The sequence below is a fragment of the Leptopilina heterotoma genome, unplaced genomic scaffold (assembly GCF_015476425.1).
Source record: "Leptopilina heterotoma isolate Lh14 unplaced genomic scaffold, ASM1547642v1 Lhet_95, whole genome shotgun sequence".
NCBI lineage: Eukaryota > Metazoa > Arthropoda > Insecta > Hymenoptera > Figitidae > Leptopilina > Leptopilina heterotoma.
Window position 1 is genome coordinate 1,231,483 of NW_025111202.1, and position 17,931 is coordinate 1,249,413.

Here is a 17,931-nt window from a genome sequence, read left to right on the forward strand (position 1 = left end):
AACATACGTACGAGATAAGAATATTGTCCGAGATTAAGGTACTTAGCGATTTCTCGAATTTCTTTTCACGGAACTACACCTTTAGAGTTAGTATATAAGAACCAAAAATGCATAGAAAGACACAGTTAAACTCAAAATATCCTTTGTAAAACGAGTGCATTTCAAATACTTCAATAATGAAGATCTTCGTGTTTTTACTTATAGCTGTGGCTGCAGTTTCTGGTAAATTAATTAAAATTTTTGTTTTTCACAACTTTTTATTAAATTATTTTAATTTTTCAAGCATAGTCAAAGCTGAATTTAATACTGATCATAAATTGAGATTTTCTTTTTACTGTAAATATAAATTATTGCTATTTCAAATAAAATAGAATTTGGATAAAGAAATGGTTATTTTATATATTTGTTATGTTTGCATTTAATGATTTAAAATAATTTCGAATTTCTTTCACAGCCACGAAAAAATGTCAGCCAGGCACATCATTTATGATAAAATGCAACTTTTGTGTTTGCTCAGAGGACGGAACTCAAATTGCATGCACCAAAATGGCTTGCCCACCAGGCCCTGAGCCATGGGGTCGTAAGTAATTTAACATAGAAAATAATGATACCCATTTACAAACATTTTCTAATTTTATTTTATTATTTCTCAGCCCTCTACATCCCTGGAACTCCTTGTCCTGCCGATGTCTTCTATAGTGAATGCAATCAGTGTGTTTGCGGCTCCGATGGAAAGTCTGCGGCTTGTACATTGATTCTTTGCGATGCTTTTCAACCAAGCAAATAATATAAATATGCACTAAAAGGATTTTCAAAAATCAATAACAAACTAAATAAAACAAATTGTTTATATTTTGTAAACTTTTTGCTTCCTCATTATTAGCAAATAAATAATTAAATTAAAAATTAATTATTGCTATTCATTTATTAAACATTTCCTAATTAAAATTAAAAAAAACGAATAAAAAATTCTCATTGTCAATAAACACAAGTTTTCTTTTTATCAACAAGATACAATACCAACAATAAATTATTGCGACACCCTCTGTTATGAATTTGCATGTTTCGTGTAAATAGTCTACTTGATCGCTTGATAAAAAATTCAAAGTAAAAGTGCTAAATAAAAAAATTTATAATTAATTTCTTGGAAATTAAAATTACTGCATTATTTATGACACTTCTTTATTGTGCATTTGTAAATTTTTCTGAAATACTATTAATAATTTTAATGCCATTCATTTGACTCAATAATAATATTTCCATTTTTTATTTATAAAAGAAAACTATAATAATTTCATTTTTATTTGCAAAAGAATACTATAAAAATGTAAATGGATTTTTTTAAACGGTAAAAATGATAAGATTCCTGTAGTGGTTAAAAGACACAAAAATAGGTCACAAGGTGACCAGACATGAATATGATCACATTAAAAAATGCATATATGTGATAAATTTATACAAATCTAACAAAATAAAGAATAATAGTAAAATGCAACAAACAGTGAGAAATAAACTGTAAATTTGCGGATATACAATTCTTTGTAGCGCGAAATACCTTGAAAACAATTATACAATTGGGAAATATTTCTCCCTAATTTGACCTCAATCAAAATATGATTTTAATTATATTAAAAATAGGGACAGCTTTAATCCGTATTGAGGCATACATATATTATTGAAATGTGCAAATACGGATTTGAATATGTAATTTTATCTCTTACAGGGCGTGGTCTTCTTTTCTTAGTCCGCAATGAACTGTGTTATCGAACATTTCAATTAAGGTGATAGTGGAAAATTCTTTTAAATAATATTCATTCACAGCGAGACTTCATTATTTTTATTACTTCTTATTACTTTTTTATTACTTCTTCTATCTGCAGATCAATAAGCTAAAGTTGGTAAATTTAACTAATTATTCTTTACATTTTCCACTAGATGTTGTGAATAATTGAATAATTTTGTAATGTATCATTGATCTATTAATTTATTGCAATCATTGGTATTATGGAAAAAGTGAGAAATTACGAAGAAACCGTTCAAGTCGGTAAGGGCTTGGAAACTGATGCTTCCTTGAGAAATAAACATAGAAACAACAATATTAGCATAGGTTGTATATTAATTAATATATTAATAAATTATTATTATTACGAAAGATTGATTTTTTCCACTCAAAACTGTTTTTCTTGTATTGTTCCTTATAGGGCTTATTAGCCCTAGGAACCGTTGAATAAATAAATAAATAAATAAATAAATAAATAAATAAAATAAAATTGAAGATACATCATCTTTATCCCCGAGTACCGTTGATGTAATACAAATATGGAGACAATTACCAGAAGCTGTTCGACTGAATCCAAGTTTGGCAGTCTTTCAAGCAGAATATGAAAAACTTGATGAAGGTGATAAATCAATGTGAGTTAAATAAATTTTATACTTAAAAATATCTAATATTTTAGATACATAATACTTTGAAAATTGGTTTTCAGATGTTCCATAAATACACCAACTGGAGAACGTTTAGTTCTCAATGTTGGCCGACCGATTGAAAAAGAGTACGTTATTTTTTTTTAGATAAGAAGCTAAAAGTGTAGTAGTAATTGAATCAGAGTTTCATTTTTTTAAAAGGAAGCAGACTGTGAGCTTAGATGATGATGATATTGATCAAGTTGAAATAAAAGAAGGAGAAGTAAAACCCTTTTTCCGTTACTCGAAATTAATTATACTTTTATTGTGCTGGCTTATTTTTACTGTAAGAATTTTCCTCTTTTAAATAATAACAATTACTTATAACTGATTAAAAGTTTAGATAAAAGAAAATTTTATTTTTATAATTTTAGATAAGCTTGACATGTAATAAAGAAGTGTTGGAGGTAATGCATAAAGTTTCCATTCCTATTAACGAAATTCGGAGTATCCTTTTTAAGAAATGTATCTCATATATAGCTCAAGATATAATATAGTAAAGCATTTTAGAAAAATTATTGTTCCAAATTTTTTCTTTAACATTTTATAGAATATACAATTGTAAAACGTCCTATCAGTGACAGAATCACAGTTAATATAGAAAGTTCACTATTGCCAAATTTCAATGATAACGAGAGCATAAATCTTACTTCGAACTATTTAATCGTTTGGGTTGAGAAGGTGAATTATACTGATCAAGTTTTCAATAATTCACACGTCCAGGTATTTATTGTTGATTCAACATTCTTTGATGTTTATTATTTTATAAATCCTATTATGTATCATAAAAGTCTTTTTAAATTTGACTTATTTCAGAATATAAGCAATCCCTGGATTCTTCCTTTATTTTCTTCAGAACTTATTGACTCTTTGCCCGACAGAAGACGACATAACACGTTCACATTAAACACCTCAACTAATGAGTAATTATTATTATTATTATTATTATTAATTATAATTAATTTGTTTAAAATAATATAAACTACCAAACTTAATAATAAGAGATTATGATATGTACTTAATGAATATTTTTGTAAGATTATTTGAAGATGCAGTCGCTGTGTGTATGAAAACCAATTTACCAATCAGTTTACCAGTTTCAATTGGTTACAATTTATCTCCTATTAATACAGACAGTGGGTTTGTGTATGCTGCTGCAATATTGATTGGACTTTATGTCCTCATTATATTCGAGGTACTTATGAGCGAAAAAATATTATATTTTACAAATTTCAAGACTTGAGTTTTTCAGATGGTTCATAAGACAATAGCGGCATTAATGGCGTCTACAATGTCCTTGGCAGTCTTGGCGGCTATTGATCAGGTGAGTGAAATAATTTATTGATAAAATTCAAAATTTGCAATTTTACTATTTTTGTATAAATTATTAATAAGTTTGGTCACTATTTTTAAAACATTTATACAAACTTAAAAATGATTTTATTTATTTTATAATAAATAAGATATGAATTTCAGTTCTTGAAGTAACATATTTTTTTAAAACAAATTGATATGTATAAAAAATTTGGAAAAAAAATTGACATTTGTCCTGAGTACCTTGGTTCTGACATTTAAGTATATACTACATTGTACTACTTACTATTTTGTACGTTACAAATAAAATTTTTTAAAATTAAATTGAAAAGTATCTTGTATTGTTTAAAATTGAGAAATGTTAAAAAGTCTATTGTGCTGTAAATTTGTTGTTAATGTTTAGAGACCATGTATGAGTGAAATAATTTCATGGATAGACATGGACACGCTAATGCTACTGTTTGCAATGATGATACTTGTAGCTGTGATTGGAGAAACTGGAATATTCGATTATCTATCTGTTTATGCTTACAAGGTAAATAATGGATTATTTTGAATAGATTTAAACAAATAAAGATTTAATAAATAAATTCAAATAAAGTTTAGTACATGTTCGAAACTTGAAATATTGATCGTTTGTTAAGATAACTGGAGGGCAAATTTGGCCTCTTGTCAGTATACTTTGCCTTTTCACGGCAGTGATTTCGACCGTTTTGGATAATGTGACTACAATCTTGCTCATGACACCTGTTACAATTAGATTATGTGAAGTTATGGAAATCAATCCTGTTCCAATTTTAACCGCGATGGTAATTTATTCCAATATTGGCGGTGCTTTAACTCCAATTGGTGATCCTCCGAATATAATAATTGCATCCAATAAAGAAGTACAGAATGCAGTGGGTATTATTCATCCTACATATTTGCTCATTTACTAAACTTAACTTATAAACTCATTTACTACTTTGATACTTTGATTTAGGGAGTTGGTTTTACTACTTTTGTTCTCCACATGAGCTTTGGTGTTTTCTTTGTGGCTATAGCAGTTTATGCTGAATTGCGGTATGTTTTTCGTGATGTGGCAAACTTTAAATTTGATGAACCTCTAGAGGTGCAGGTAAAAATATTTGTTCGAATATCCGATTTTTTTTCAATAACTATTCTTGGAAAAATGATTTTTTCACTCCTTTTTAAGGAACTCAGACATGAAATAGCTATTTGGCAAAAAGCCGCTTCCAGTCTTTCGAGCTACAGTAAAGATGAAAATATGGTTCGAGAGACATTAATGAAGAAAGTTGGACGACTTTTATCCCAATTGAAATTGAAATTACTAACCGGCAGTATAAAATTTGAAAATTACAAAGCCACCTTGGAGGAGTTGCAAGAAAAGGTACATATTATTTCGAATTATTTAATAATGTATACCTAAAACCTTTAAAAATAATTTGTATTTTCTAAATTTCAGTATCCTATTCGCGACAAATGGTTGCTTGTGAAATCAGGGTGCGCTTTAACTTTTGTTATTGTTATGTTTTTCATACACACTTTACCGAATGTGAATTTATCATTAGGATGGATTTCACTTCTTGGAGCAATTTTGGTACTGATTTTAGCTGATTCTGAAAATCTTGACAGTCTTCTGGTTCGTGTTGAATGGAGTACATTGTTGTTTTTTGCCTCATTATTCATTCTCATGGAAGTAAGTTTTATAAATACTTTTTATAGAATATTTTAAATAAAACAATAAATTCTATCATATTTCTTCAGTATTATCTAATACTGTAGAAATATGATAGAATTTATTGTTTTATTTAAAATATTCCACAGTTATTTTTTAATTTCAGGCTCTTTCTCTATTGGGATTGATGTCATGGATTGGAAAACAAACTGAAGCAATAATTCTTTCTGTAGACGAAGAATCTAGACTGGCAGTTGCAATAATTTTAATTCTTTGGGTGTCTGCGATTGTTGGCGCATTTGTAGATAATGTACCATTATGTACCATGATGGTGAGAATTACTGTAGGTCTCTCTCAAAATCATAATCTTCGACTACCCTTGCAACCTTTAATTTGGTCATTAGCACTTGGATTGTGTTTAGGAGGTATGTTTTAAAAAATAATTTATTTGAAAATGAAACAGAAGCACTATAATTATTATTGTAAATGAATTTATTGATAATTCTTCCATGTTTGTAGGAAATGGGACTTTGCTTGGCGCAACTGCAAATGTTGTGTGCGCTGGAGTGGCCGAACAACATGGATACAAATTTTCTTTTTTACAATTTTTCAAGTAAGTATTTCTACATAATTTGTAATGTAAATTTATATATTAGATGATGGCTCTAAAAAGAAACTAAAACGAAATTTTTTGAAATTATAGAGTTGGATTTCCTATAATGATTACAAGCACAGTCACCGCAACAATTTATTTATTAATTGCTCATGTCGTTTTTCAATGGCACGACAACAATTGAAATATCCTTTTTATAGCGTGTTAATTTTCTAATAATTTATAGTTCATAATTAATAATAATCATAATTTTATGTAATATTTTAAAAAGTAAAATGTTTATTGAATGTCAACCAAAAGTTCTGTTTAGATTGGTTTGTAGATTTGTTATTATATTTTTAATAATTGTATATAGTCTATTTATTTTTATGCGCAATAAAAATAATTTGTTTTTCGTTTAAAGAAAACGCTTTTTATGTTGTCGTGGAAGAAAAGGAGTTGTTGATGATAAGTAAGTAGCATTGCAGATTAAAACAGATCACGACACCAGACTGATAAATAATTAATTAACATAAATGAAATTGTGATTATTCTGACTTAACGCTTTGTCTATTTAATTCAAAATACTCTTAATAAGAAATCTTAGTTACCTTTGTATTGCAGGTAGTAAGGAATCTTTTTCATTATATACTGAAAAGAAACGAATGACAGTGCCTATTTTGCACTAGATAATTGTCATAATATCAAAGTCCTTTTGTTACCTTTTTTATTATTATTTTTTATTTGTACATAATAATTTGTCGTAGAACATTTTGAAAATAGAATGACGAATCTTTATTCAAAATATTTTCGTGGAAACCTTGTAAACAATGTCAATCATGAAATAACTGCGCGAGTAACTGCGTCAAAAATAATAGACAAACACTCAAATTTTTCCGTATGTAAATCTTATTGTAAATTGTATTTGATAGACAAGTGTTTAATTAAATATCGTTTTATGAAATATTTATATGATAAATATGTAACACAAATTATATGAAATTACTGCGCATCAATCAAATACAAAGATTAATGTTGCGTCAGTCAGAGGGTAAAGTGACGAAAATTAATCCTTATAGTCAATTTATACATTGTTTAATTCACGCGTATTCTGATATACATATTTCTTTTTGTAATGTTTTTTTAAAGCGTTTTTTTGGTATAAAAGATACCGGTTCAATTTACGTCACTAATATATGCAAAAATCCAAGGAAAAATATTGACAAGGTACAATTCTGAAAAGGGAAGCGAATTATAATAGATGAAGACGAAGTCAATGGCAGCAAAACGTCTGGCAATGAAAAAATGTGTGAAGGTGGCCATCAATCATTTAAATATCCTAGCTGAATATTATCTTGTCGAATTTGGGACGTCAATTTTTTAATGTGCAACTTTATATCAAAATCATTATTTCGACTGCAAACCTATTAAATGAATTTTGTGATAATAAATTAACAACTGGAAATTCCGCTTATTAAAAACGATATAGAAAAAAAATGAGTGGAAAGGTCCACTTCTTTTTGAATATTTATATATAAATATGACGGTTATTTCCAATCTTTTTTTCCATACATTTCATTTTAGTTGTAAGTTACTGTAGTAATTTGCGTAATTAAATAAAAAAAATGACACATTCCACTGAAATGAAGAAAATTCCTCTTACTCATCTTTTAATCTAATAGTAGTACAAACATTGACGTTTACAAACTCTTTGAATTGATTTACCCATTCTGAAGAAAAGTTCATAAAACGTTATTGTAGATATTGAGACCTTGTCAATTATTCATAAATAGCTATATATATTTGAAAACATTTTTATTACCCTTATTTTTTAAGTCTTTAAAAAATTTTTTAATATTATTCTTAATGAGCTGTTAAAAACAAACTGGGTTGATTAGCATAAGAAAATAATAAGGAAAATTGTTCGGAAAAATATTTATATAAGAATCGATACTAGTTTCCATTTGTAAAATTGATCCTTGAATATTGCAGATTCTTCACTAATAAAAATATGGGACAAACAAAAATGACAAAAAAGAATGTAAAAATAACTGTTTAAATTGCTTACTCCATGAGATAGGTAGCAAAGGTATAAAATGTATAAAATGTATAAATCTTTCTATGATTTGTTTCTCTCAAAGGAAAAGTTGAGGACACATAATTATAGGGACATGTCATGGCTAATGGTGTGATATTAATAGTCATAAATACTCACTTGTTGCTATTATTATCATCGGTGTTCAATTTTTTCTAACGATTGTTATACACTTCACGTAAGACATGTTAACATTTTTTGAAAAATGGAAAAATTTAATCTGTATTTAATAAAAAAATATGTTACTCTTTGAATAATAATTGATCCAAGTCAGTTTTTTTAGTGGAATATTCTTTACAGAACAAAAAAAGTCGTAGAAGAAACTTTAGTGACGTAAAAATATGTATTAGCATGAAGAATAAAAGAATTTGATTTTTATATTATTTGCAGTGCGCTTTTTTCTGTAGCATTTTAATAAATTAAGGACCGGTCTCATCAAGTTTGATTAAAAGTTAAAATATTAAAATATTAAATCTTTATCAATGAGCGCGGTTAATTTCATCGCTGATTAACTTTTAATCAAAGTTGATGAAATTGGCCCTTTTATTAAACAAATCGATAAAATATATTTGACAACAAAGGAGATTGAAAATAAAGAATTAAAAATGATTTTAAAACTTAAAAAATATTGGAATTCGTTACATATGAGGGATGCAAAAAAAGAATTTACAGTTCATATGTCTTGTTACCGGTCTCTCGCGTCAGTGAGAGATCTTTTTTTTATCAAGTAATGACGTAGACATCAGTTATATATGAGGAACGAAGCGTGAATCGCTTCATTTTTACGCACCCTCTTTTATCGATATGAACCGATGAAAGGAATGGGATAGGAAGAAGGAGTTATTTAATTTATAAATTGGGTAAATTTTAATTGTTTATTGCTGTCAATGCAAAGTGTAGAATCAAAGATAAAATAAGTGAAAAAGAAGAGTTTCTGCCAATGTGCTTACACAGAATTGGAATAGAAAACTTTTAATTTAACATCTAAATTATCTAATAGTAATAAAAGAATAATTCATAATAAATAACTGTGAATTTGTAAAAGTGAAGAGTGACTTTTATGAAAAGTGACACGGAAAACTAATATGACCCAAAAGTGATTTTTAATTCACGGCTTTTTATTTAAAACATTTGATTGAATTTAAAAATTTTAATATATGAACAAGATATTAATTATTTGTTTAAAAAAATGTCTGTCCACATCCAATTAAAAAAAATGGAAAAGAAGAAATTATTGAAAGAATACTTCCTTGGCAAAGTGAATAATCATGGTGAACCACCTGTTGTGGAACATTAACAAACATAGAAAAAGTAAGTAAAGTCCATATTTTCATTGCGGAAAATATTTTTCTAACAGAAAAAATTCTTTATATTGTACAAAATATTAATATTTTAATTTATATGGAGTAATCATTGTACGATTAATTTTATTAAAAATTATGTTTCTTTTTTAGATATAGAAAAAAAATGATTTTTTCTTAAACATTCATATCGAATGAATTTCAGTTAACAGAAATTTTTCATGTTGTTGAAAACTTTTGTGTAAAATAGATAATGAAGATCAATAATTTTAATGAAACTTTCTGAGATTGTGAAATGATAAAGTAATAAAGTATAATATTGCATTAGTGAAACGAGAAGAAAGGAAATAAAATGTAGCCTGATTTTTTTCTAAAATTACATATAAACTTGAAGCTAGAAAATGGTATATTAGAATTGCGTGTCGATTAAGATTATTATAGTAGACATATAGTTGATCAATATCAAAACCTGCACTTTTAACTTGTATTATTCGGTTTCAATCTTGTTCATAAAGTAAGAATTTTGCAACAGGATGTTAGTGGACCTTGCGCTTTCGCATTTATACGCCTAATGTGTGGAGCTGCGCGTATATTAAATGGTCAAATTTTCTGTGAACGCAATGTGCAAACATTCATTTTATAAACTTTATAAACTTTATAAATTTTATAGACACATAAGAGATTCCATATCAAGTGACTGAGGTCCAAAAGTGAAATGGGCATTGACTTGCAGAAAATGAAAAAATTATCTACTTATTCATAAAGACTGTAGACGAAATAAAAATGTAGTATTTATCTTTTTCATGACATATTTGAACTTTTATATTGTATACTTTAAGCATTTCAAGTAAAGATTACTTTTTAGCAGATTTATTAAAAGAATTTTTGAATTGTAGATCTTTTGTTCATAATTTGTTTGCAATAGATGATTTTTAATTATTCGGCTAATAATAATATAATTTCAAAAGTCTTTCAAAAGTGAATCTCAACTCGTAATTTAATGAGCGCAGAAATAAATAATAGTGATCATTATCATCAAGATGAAAAATTAAGAAATAATCTCTTTAAACTATCACAGACTTCGCACTCGATAATTAATTTTCAAAATAGTAGCTTTCAGACTAAAAAAGTAGTGAAAAAGTAGTTATCGAAAAATTAAACTTGACAACCAAAAAACGTTTTAGACACTTCACAAAACTGCCAAAAATTCCATTCCATATTTTTTATTTTCCCGACTTTTTCCTAATTTTCAGCAAAAATATTGACTTTTTTCTTATAATAAATTCAATTCCTGCAACGAATTTTATTATTCATCAAAGAATTTAAATATTTATCAAAATAATTTCATTTTTGCCAAGAATTTTATTAAAATTTTTTAAACATTCATGTCTTACGACTAATTTTAGGCAAATTGTAATTTAAATAATTGAATTCCAGAGAAATTTTTTTTATTCATTAAAAGAATTGACTTCTTACAAAATTAAAAAAAAAAATTTTTTTTTAATAATTGAATTCTGTTTGGAAACTTTATGAAAATAGTAGATATTGAAAATCATTGAATAGCGAAAAGGTTTTAAAAATAATTAAATTTAACAAAGAATTCTATTAAAATTTTTGACAATTAATTGAATATATGTGTGGCATTTTGTTAAATTTTTTTTTGAAAATAATTGAATTCCTAAAAAGCATTTTATTATTTATGAAAATAATTGAATTCATTCGAACGATTTTATTAGAATTTTTTAAAATAATTGAATTTCCAAGAACAAATTTATTACTTTTAAAAATAATTGAATTCTTCTGATGAAAATAATTGAATTTTGCAAAGAATTTTATTAAAATCCCAGTGGGCAAAAAACCATTATTGTTTTAAAAACGTTTTTAGAACGTTTCATGCCTGCTAAATAATGTTCCAAAAACGTTATATGGTTCTAAAACGTTTTAAAAGCAATGGAACGTTTTTGGAACATTATTTCGCAGACATGAAACGTTCTAAAAACGTTTTTGGAACGTTTTTAAAACAATGATGGTTTTTTGCCCACTGGGATGCCTCAAAATAATTGAATCTTCGGGAATAATTTAGTTACTTATCTTTAATAATTAAATTCTTTCGAAGAATTATTTATGTAAATAATTGAATTCTTGGGAAGAATTTTATTAAAATCTAAAAGAATAATTGAATTATTTCAAAAAAATTTAATTAAATTTGTATTTAAAATAATTGATTTCTTTTGAACAATTTTATTAAAATATTTGAAAATAATTGAATTCTTCCAAAGAATTTAAAAAAAAAATTTTCTAAATAATTGATTTTCTCGAGGAATTGAAATTGAATTTTTTGAGAATAATTACATTTTTTGATCAATTCCTGTAAAATTGTATTAAAAATAATTGAAATCCTGTGATGAATTTTATTATTTATGAAAATAATTGAATAGTTGCTAAGAATTTTATTAAAATTTTCAAAAATAATTTAATTCCTGATAAGAATATTACTTATTTATGAAAATAATTGAATTATTGCGAAAAATTTTATTAAAATGTTTAAAAAGAATAAAAAAGAAAAAAAAGAATTTAAAATGAATTAAAAGAAAAAAAAGAATTGAAAAGAATTAAAAAAAAAGAATTCAAAAAAAATAAAAAAAAAGAATTTTTTAAAAAGAATTAAAAAAAAAAAGAATTAAAAAGAATTGAATTTCTGCGAAAAAGTTTGTTACTATTGAGAATAATTGAATTCTTCATAAAAATTGTTATAAACATTTAAATAATAAATGTTTCCGAAATATAATAAATATTATGAAAATTTTATTTTGAATAATTGAATTCTTGTGGAAAACTTTATTTGTGAAAAGAATTGAATTTTTCGCTTAATTAATTGAAAATAGTACTAAAAATAATAAAAATCCTTCAATGAGTTTTATTATTTATGAAAATAATTGAATTGTTGCTTAGAATTTTATCAAAAATGTTGTTAAATAATTGAATTTCAATAAAAAATATTATTATTAGTGAAAGTAATTGATTTATTGAGAAGAATTGTATAAAAATTTTCTTAAATAATTGATTTTCTCGAAATTTTTATGAAAATTATAGGTATTCTAAATTAATTGAATTCCTGTGAAAATTTGATTATTTATGAAAATAATTGAATTTTGGATGAAATTTATCAATTTTTTTAAAATAATTGAATTCCTGGGAAAATTTGATTATTTATGAAAATAATAGAATTTTGGATGAATTTTATCAATTTTTTTTTAAATAATTAAATTCTTTTGCGAAATTTGATGAAAATACTGGATATTGAAAATAATTGAATTTCGAATATTTTTCGAAAATAATTGAATCATTTTAGAGAATTTGATAATAATTTTTGAGAATAGTTTTTTGATTTCTAGTATTAGCGAATTTAAAGTAGTGGAAATTGTCAAAAAAAGAAAAAGAAACAGTAGCTTTTAGTGTCTGAAGTCTCAATAAAGGATCAAAATAATAGCAGATGGTACAAAAAGTAGTAAATAGTAGGTTTTAGTAGATGAGTGAGAAGCCTACTATCAACATAGATAAAATGTTTTATTTATAGAGAAAAAAATAAAATTAATTTTATTATTATTTTGTTCCTTAACGGTATACGTGTATAAACTATTTAAGTAATTAAAGTTATTTTGTTTGAATTCTTTCCAAGTTTTATACAACTTGTTTCAATTCAGGACAACAGTTTTGTGGTTAGCTCCTATCCTTTAATGACTGATTCTTATATTATTACTAGGATTGTGTTTACAGTTTTCCGGGTCAAGTTATTCTAAGGTTAAATTATCATAGTTTATTATAAATAAAATATTATCTCGAAGGTGAAAAAATTAAACTTGACACGATTGAAAAAAGCGTAGTTTCATTTTCATATGAATTTGAAATTCCAGGTTTTTTCCTTTGTTCGTTATTAATCATTTTCTTATACATCGCAAGGTGCTTTTGAGAAGCAATCTTATTTCGCATTTTCGAATATTTTAACTGAGAGGTTATTTCCAAGTAAATGTTTATTTTATCTATAAATATTTGTAAAAGAATGAAGCATCAAACTCTATCCGAAACAGGTTTTTAATCCTATATTATTTTCTTTTAAAATGGTGAATGAGTTTGATTGTAAATTTGGGTTTTTGCGTCAGCAAAGAAATGTGGGCTTTTGCCGAGCATTTAGAAATCTCCGACTGCATTATATTTTATTGGTTTAGGAGGCCTATTCTTCATAATATGACTCATTTACTAAATGACTCTCCTCATCTTGTCTCAACAACTTTGCATATATTTGCTCATAATTTCTGCGATACAAACAGATCACAAGTTTTTAATTACCGAAAATAATGTATATTTAAATTACTTCTCTTTCTTTATTCACAAACATGGACTTTTATTATTTTTACAATAATATTGTTTAATATTGCTAATGTTTGCTTGTCACTAAAAATTTCGCTAATATAGTGAAATTTTTAGCTCATACTTTGTTTCAACAAAGTATGAGAGTAAAAGGAAAACAAAATTTACCTGGAACAGCTAAAAATTTCATTTAGCGAAATTTTATTTTTTTAGTTGAGACTTTGGTTATTTTAGAGAAACATTCAACAAGTGAAGCTTTTTTCCATGTTTTGAATAGTAATTATGGATATTGTTATCAACAGTTATTTATCAGTCGCAAATATTTCATAATTATAAGATTTATTCAACTTTATATTATATACATAATTTTTTATTGTGTTTATTATGACTTTTATTTTGTATTACGTGATTCTAAGTTGTTTTACTTTCTCTTGAAATAGCCAAAAGATGACTGGCTTATAGAAAGTTAAATCATACTTTTTCAATTATTATGGAATTAATAAAGTGCTCGCTAGACTTGAATTAGTTAAATTTCCCTAATTAGCATTAGAATATTATACTAATTTTTACAGCCGCAGAATTGTGTTACAGAATTGTTACAGATTCAATTAGTTAAATAAGTTATTGATTCAATCAATTGTTTGAAAATATTGTATTCACTGGCGAAATTAGTCTACTAATTTATCAGTTTATTTTAAAAAGCTGTTGTAGTTTTTCACTCTCAATTCCAGAGATTTATAACTTTATAATAAATATATGCAAAGTTCATTTAATTTTTCAAAGTTTGAATATATTTTAATTAAAAAATATGGTTCATAATGCCTATCAAAATTAGTAATAAAATTGTGTAAACTTTTAATTGTTTGCAATAAAGAAAATAATGCATATAGGTTCGCATATATTGTGAAACGCATATTTTCTGGAATTGTACTTGAGTAACTTTTATATAAATGAAAGTTTTCTTGATTTGAAAAAAAAATTTTATATAAATATATGTTTTTAATTTCTTAGAATAATACTTGACTCTTGAAATACATAAATATAATTTAATTTATACATTCCTTCTGTTGTCACTTATTCTTCAAATTTAAAAATAAAGTTATTTTATTAAATACCAGATGAAAGTGAACCTATGGGATGTCTAATATGTATGAACCGATAGAATTTTATTCGGTTAATTTAATTTTATTTATTGAAGTAAATCCAACAGTCACAAAGACCAATTAGTTTTCGAAAAAGGCAGTAGGCAGAAAATAATTAATAACTAAAGCAGTTAATGATAATGATAAATATAACAGGACCATTTTCAAAAAAGGGTATTTTGTTGATAACACTATAGAAAAACAAAGTTTAAATTTTAACCTGATTTTGGGGTAAATATTCGCTGCAACAAATTTTCACCTAAGTGAGGGCGCCACTTTCTATGTGAATTAGCATTGGTTAAAATTCCCTGCAACAAAATTTATACTATCTTTTTTTCTGTGAAGGGGATTCCCATGAAACGAGTGCGGGAATTCCCTATGTGAAAAAATGCCCTTGGGTATATCCTTATTGAAACAGGTACAATAAATTCAATTCCACGATCAGTTAAGAAAAAAACCCGTGTATCAATGAAAATATTTAAATTTCTGCTCATTCTCTTTTGGCGAATGTAAAATCGAAGGTCAATTCAATGTGAATCCTTGGTGAAAAAAAGTTAGCTTCACTTAAATACTTAAATTCCATAAATTATTCTCGAAATTATTGAAAATTACAAATAGAAGAATTTTTAGGGTCGTTGAGACTTTTTTACGAAATATTCCTCTCTTACGTAGATAGTATCTCCGTTGCCATTTTACCATTCCCTACCACTCGAACTCTTTAGTAAGTATTCTCGATTTGCCCGCTGCTACTCTGCTGTTGGTCCACGACTGCCAATTCACTATCTCTCCACGACCGTACAGCCGGACAAGATCGCGTAACCGCGCACGTTTTCATTTCGGAATAGAGAGAAATTTTTAATTTAACAATTTTTCATTTTCGATACTTTCTTTTGTCAAATTTTTCACTATTTCTAAATGTACATTTCTAGATGTGGACAAACAATGTGCGTGTATTGCGGTTGGAGAACTATTTTTACTAATAGAAGTGATGAGTTCGAGACGCATTTCACAAATAATAATTCACGTCAGTGCGTAAAGTTGATTCTCAAGTAACTGGGGCTGCACGCAACCGAGCAAAAGGATGAACCACAGCGGAAGCGTGCATTTTACTTCCATGCATCGAAATCACTTCGTTCACGAACTTCTCGTTGAGTCCATACTCTTGCGCTTGTTCTTCAATAAAAATCAGTTTCTTCTAGGGGAGTCTTTGCTTTCTACAAATTTTGCTTCTGTGAAATGATTCTAATTACCTTTTCCTCAGAAGTAACAAATTTGCTGAAACAATTATTCTGCAGGGAGAGAATTTCATTTTAATTTAATTCCTAATTTTCAATTTAATTCAAATTGAATTCTTTTGCTCGGATTAGTGCAGCGCCGATTTCACGTGCTTTTCGAATCAAATTGATCATCCCCAAGTGCTGGCAATATACAAATGTGGCGGGAGATTCGAATTTCGATGAATTTAAGGGCATATAGAAAAAAAAGATAGGAAAAGTGTTCTAAATTTCTTGTTATACCTGTACAAAGAAGTGCTTCTTGTTAACGTGTAAATTAGTGAAGATTGTAAAACGTGTGTGCATATATTCACGTTGTAGAGAAACTTACTGTCATCGCAAGTCCTTTTCTCTGATGCCGTTGTGGGTTACATAAAGCAGGATTGGATTTTACTGAGCAGTTAATGAACCCCATGAACCCAGTTAATCATCTCGTAAAAAACGTTCGGCGATATTATGTAAGTTACTTGAATAAACCTTGAGATGATCCAACACTTGAATGGATCAATTATGCTCGCAATTATGTCACTGGCCCAATTTCTATGTTTAATCATTTCTTTTTGTTTTTATAAAATGTTTTTATTTTCTAAACATACTAAAAAAAGGGTGGGTGGGTATTTCTAGCTTTGAAAAATTAAACCTACGCCTACGTAGATGCGAGGAGTAGGTACGTATTTGGCGAATTTTAAGAATATAAATTATTTACTAAAATTCTTTTGACAACATCATGTAGCAACAAACATTGTTTTAACAAGAATAATTTTGTCTCTACAGAATACGTAGTGAATGTATATTATATTAATTAGCGCATCTTAATAGTATCGAGGTATCCTACCACCTGTAGTAGATTTCTGATATAGAAATCTTATCGTTTATGTCAACTTTCGAAAAAAAAACATTGAGTACGTGTAACGGCAGTAACGAGAGAAACGAGTTTGATTACAACGAAAGAGAGTTTGTACTACATAGACTGCAAGAATGACACTCTTGTGATTTTACAGTTTCCCTGCTGTTCATCATTGTTCTTTTAATCGTCTCTCTATATAAATGCAATTAATGAAATATTAATGAAATACTAAAGATGAAACATACCAAATGATGAAGAGAATTGCTTTATTATTTTGAAATAGGGTTTGTTTACATTACATTGAGTACTGTATGACTTGGGTTGGAGAAAGACCTTCAGCTCGGCATTACACCTTAAACGTTTTCAAATGTCAAGCGTCGCAAATTACTAGAGTCTGCATGGCCAGGAGAAATCATTAAACAATAACGGTGATAAGCGCATCAACCATGAAAACCACTGCCAAGGTTCTATTTCAAATACTAATTGAGAGTACAACATATTTATTACAATGTAAAATTATACTATTGTTTTATTTTTTCCTTCGACAAATATGGTTTTAAGTATTAAAAAGAAATAGTTGATTCTCATATTACATGAATGTAAAACTTTCTTTTTTTAATTCACTGTATACAAATAGTAATTTTCTTAAAATAAAGACAAAAATGACTTTATTATGAAATTGAAAGATGGAATTTTTCATTTCAATTCCTTTCTTTTGTCAATAATAATTTCTTATCTCAACAAGAACTTGGTCCTTTAATGGAAAATAGTATATATATGCGTATGAATATACCTATAATAAGAGAAACGTATGTTTATGCATTTGAAAATTTCTTTATTACTTTTTAATTTGATAA

General features: G+C 26.7%; 3 protein-coding genes across 7 annotated transcripts in view; all 3 read left to right on the plus strand.

Moving 5' to 3' along the window:
* Window positions 1-68: 68 nt before the first annotated feature.
* On the plus strand, window positions 69-906 carry LOC122512170 (serine protease inhibitor I/II-like). Its single transcript, XM_043627874.1, has 3 exons — window positions 69-222; window positions 455-580; window positions 654-906. Exons 1-3 carry the CDS (start codon window positions 177-179, stop codon window positions 785-787), a joined length of 306 nt encoding a protein of 101 aa, XP_043483809.1. The 5' UTR covers window positions 69-176; the 3' UTR covers window positions 788-906.
* A 754-nt stretch (window positions 907-1,660) lies between these two features.
* Window positions 1,661-7,680, plus strand: LOC122512171 (P protein). 4 transcript variants are annotated; one of them, XM_043627876.1, is made up of 18 exons: window positions 1,765-1,781; window positions 1,936-2,107; window positions 2,277-2,412; window positions 2,487-2,552; window positions 2,626-2,749; window positions 2,838-2,910; window positions 3,014-3,186; window positions 3,280-3,386; window positions 3,502-3,658; window positions 3,716-3,787; window positions 4,181-4,312; window positions 4,422-4,676; window positions 4,760-4,894; window positions 4,973-5,167; window positions 5,243-5,476; window positions 5,622-5,880; window positions 5,975-6,068; window positions 6,159-7,680. In XM_043627876.1, exons 2-18 carry the CDS (start codon window positions 2,005-2,007, stop codon window positions 6,250-6,252), a joined length of 2,409 nt encoding a protein of 802 aa, XP_043483811.1. In that variant the 5' UTR covers window positions 1,765-1,781; window positions 1,936-2,004; the 3' UTR covers window positions 6,253-7,680. The 4 variants fall into 4 exon arrangements, with proteins under 4 accessions (XP_043483810.1, XP_043483813.1, XP_043483814.1 ...); XM_043627875.1 differs by having other exon boundaries at window positions 1,661-2,107; XM_043627878.1 differs by having other exon boundaries at window positions 1,661-2,044.
* Window positions 7,681-8,938: 1,258 nt separating this feature from the next.
* Window positions 8,939-17,931, plus strand: part of LOC122512126 (scavenger receptor class B member 1) — a 31,468-nt gene continuing 22,475 nt past the window's right edge. Inside the window, exons 1-2 of one of the 2 annotated variants that reach the window (XM_043627792.1) lie at window positions 15,622-16,100; window positions 16,321-16,685. The gene's annotated coding sequence lies outside the window, so the exon portion shown is untranslated. Of the gene's footprint in view, window positions 9,454-15,621; window positions 16,101-16,320; window positions 16,686-17,931 lie in introns of those variants that run through there. The other variant, XM_043627791.1, reaches the window with a different exon arrangement.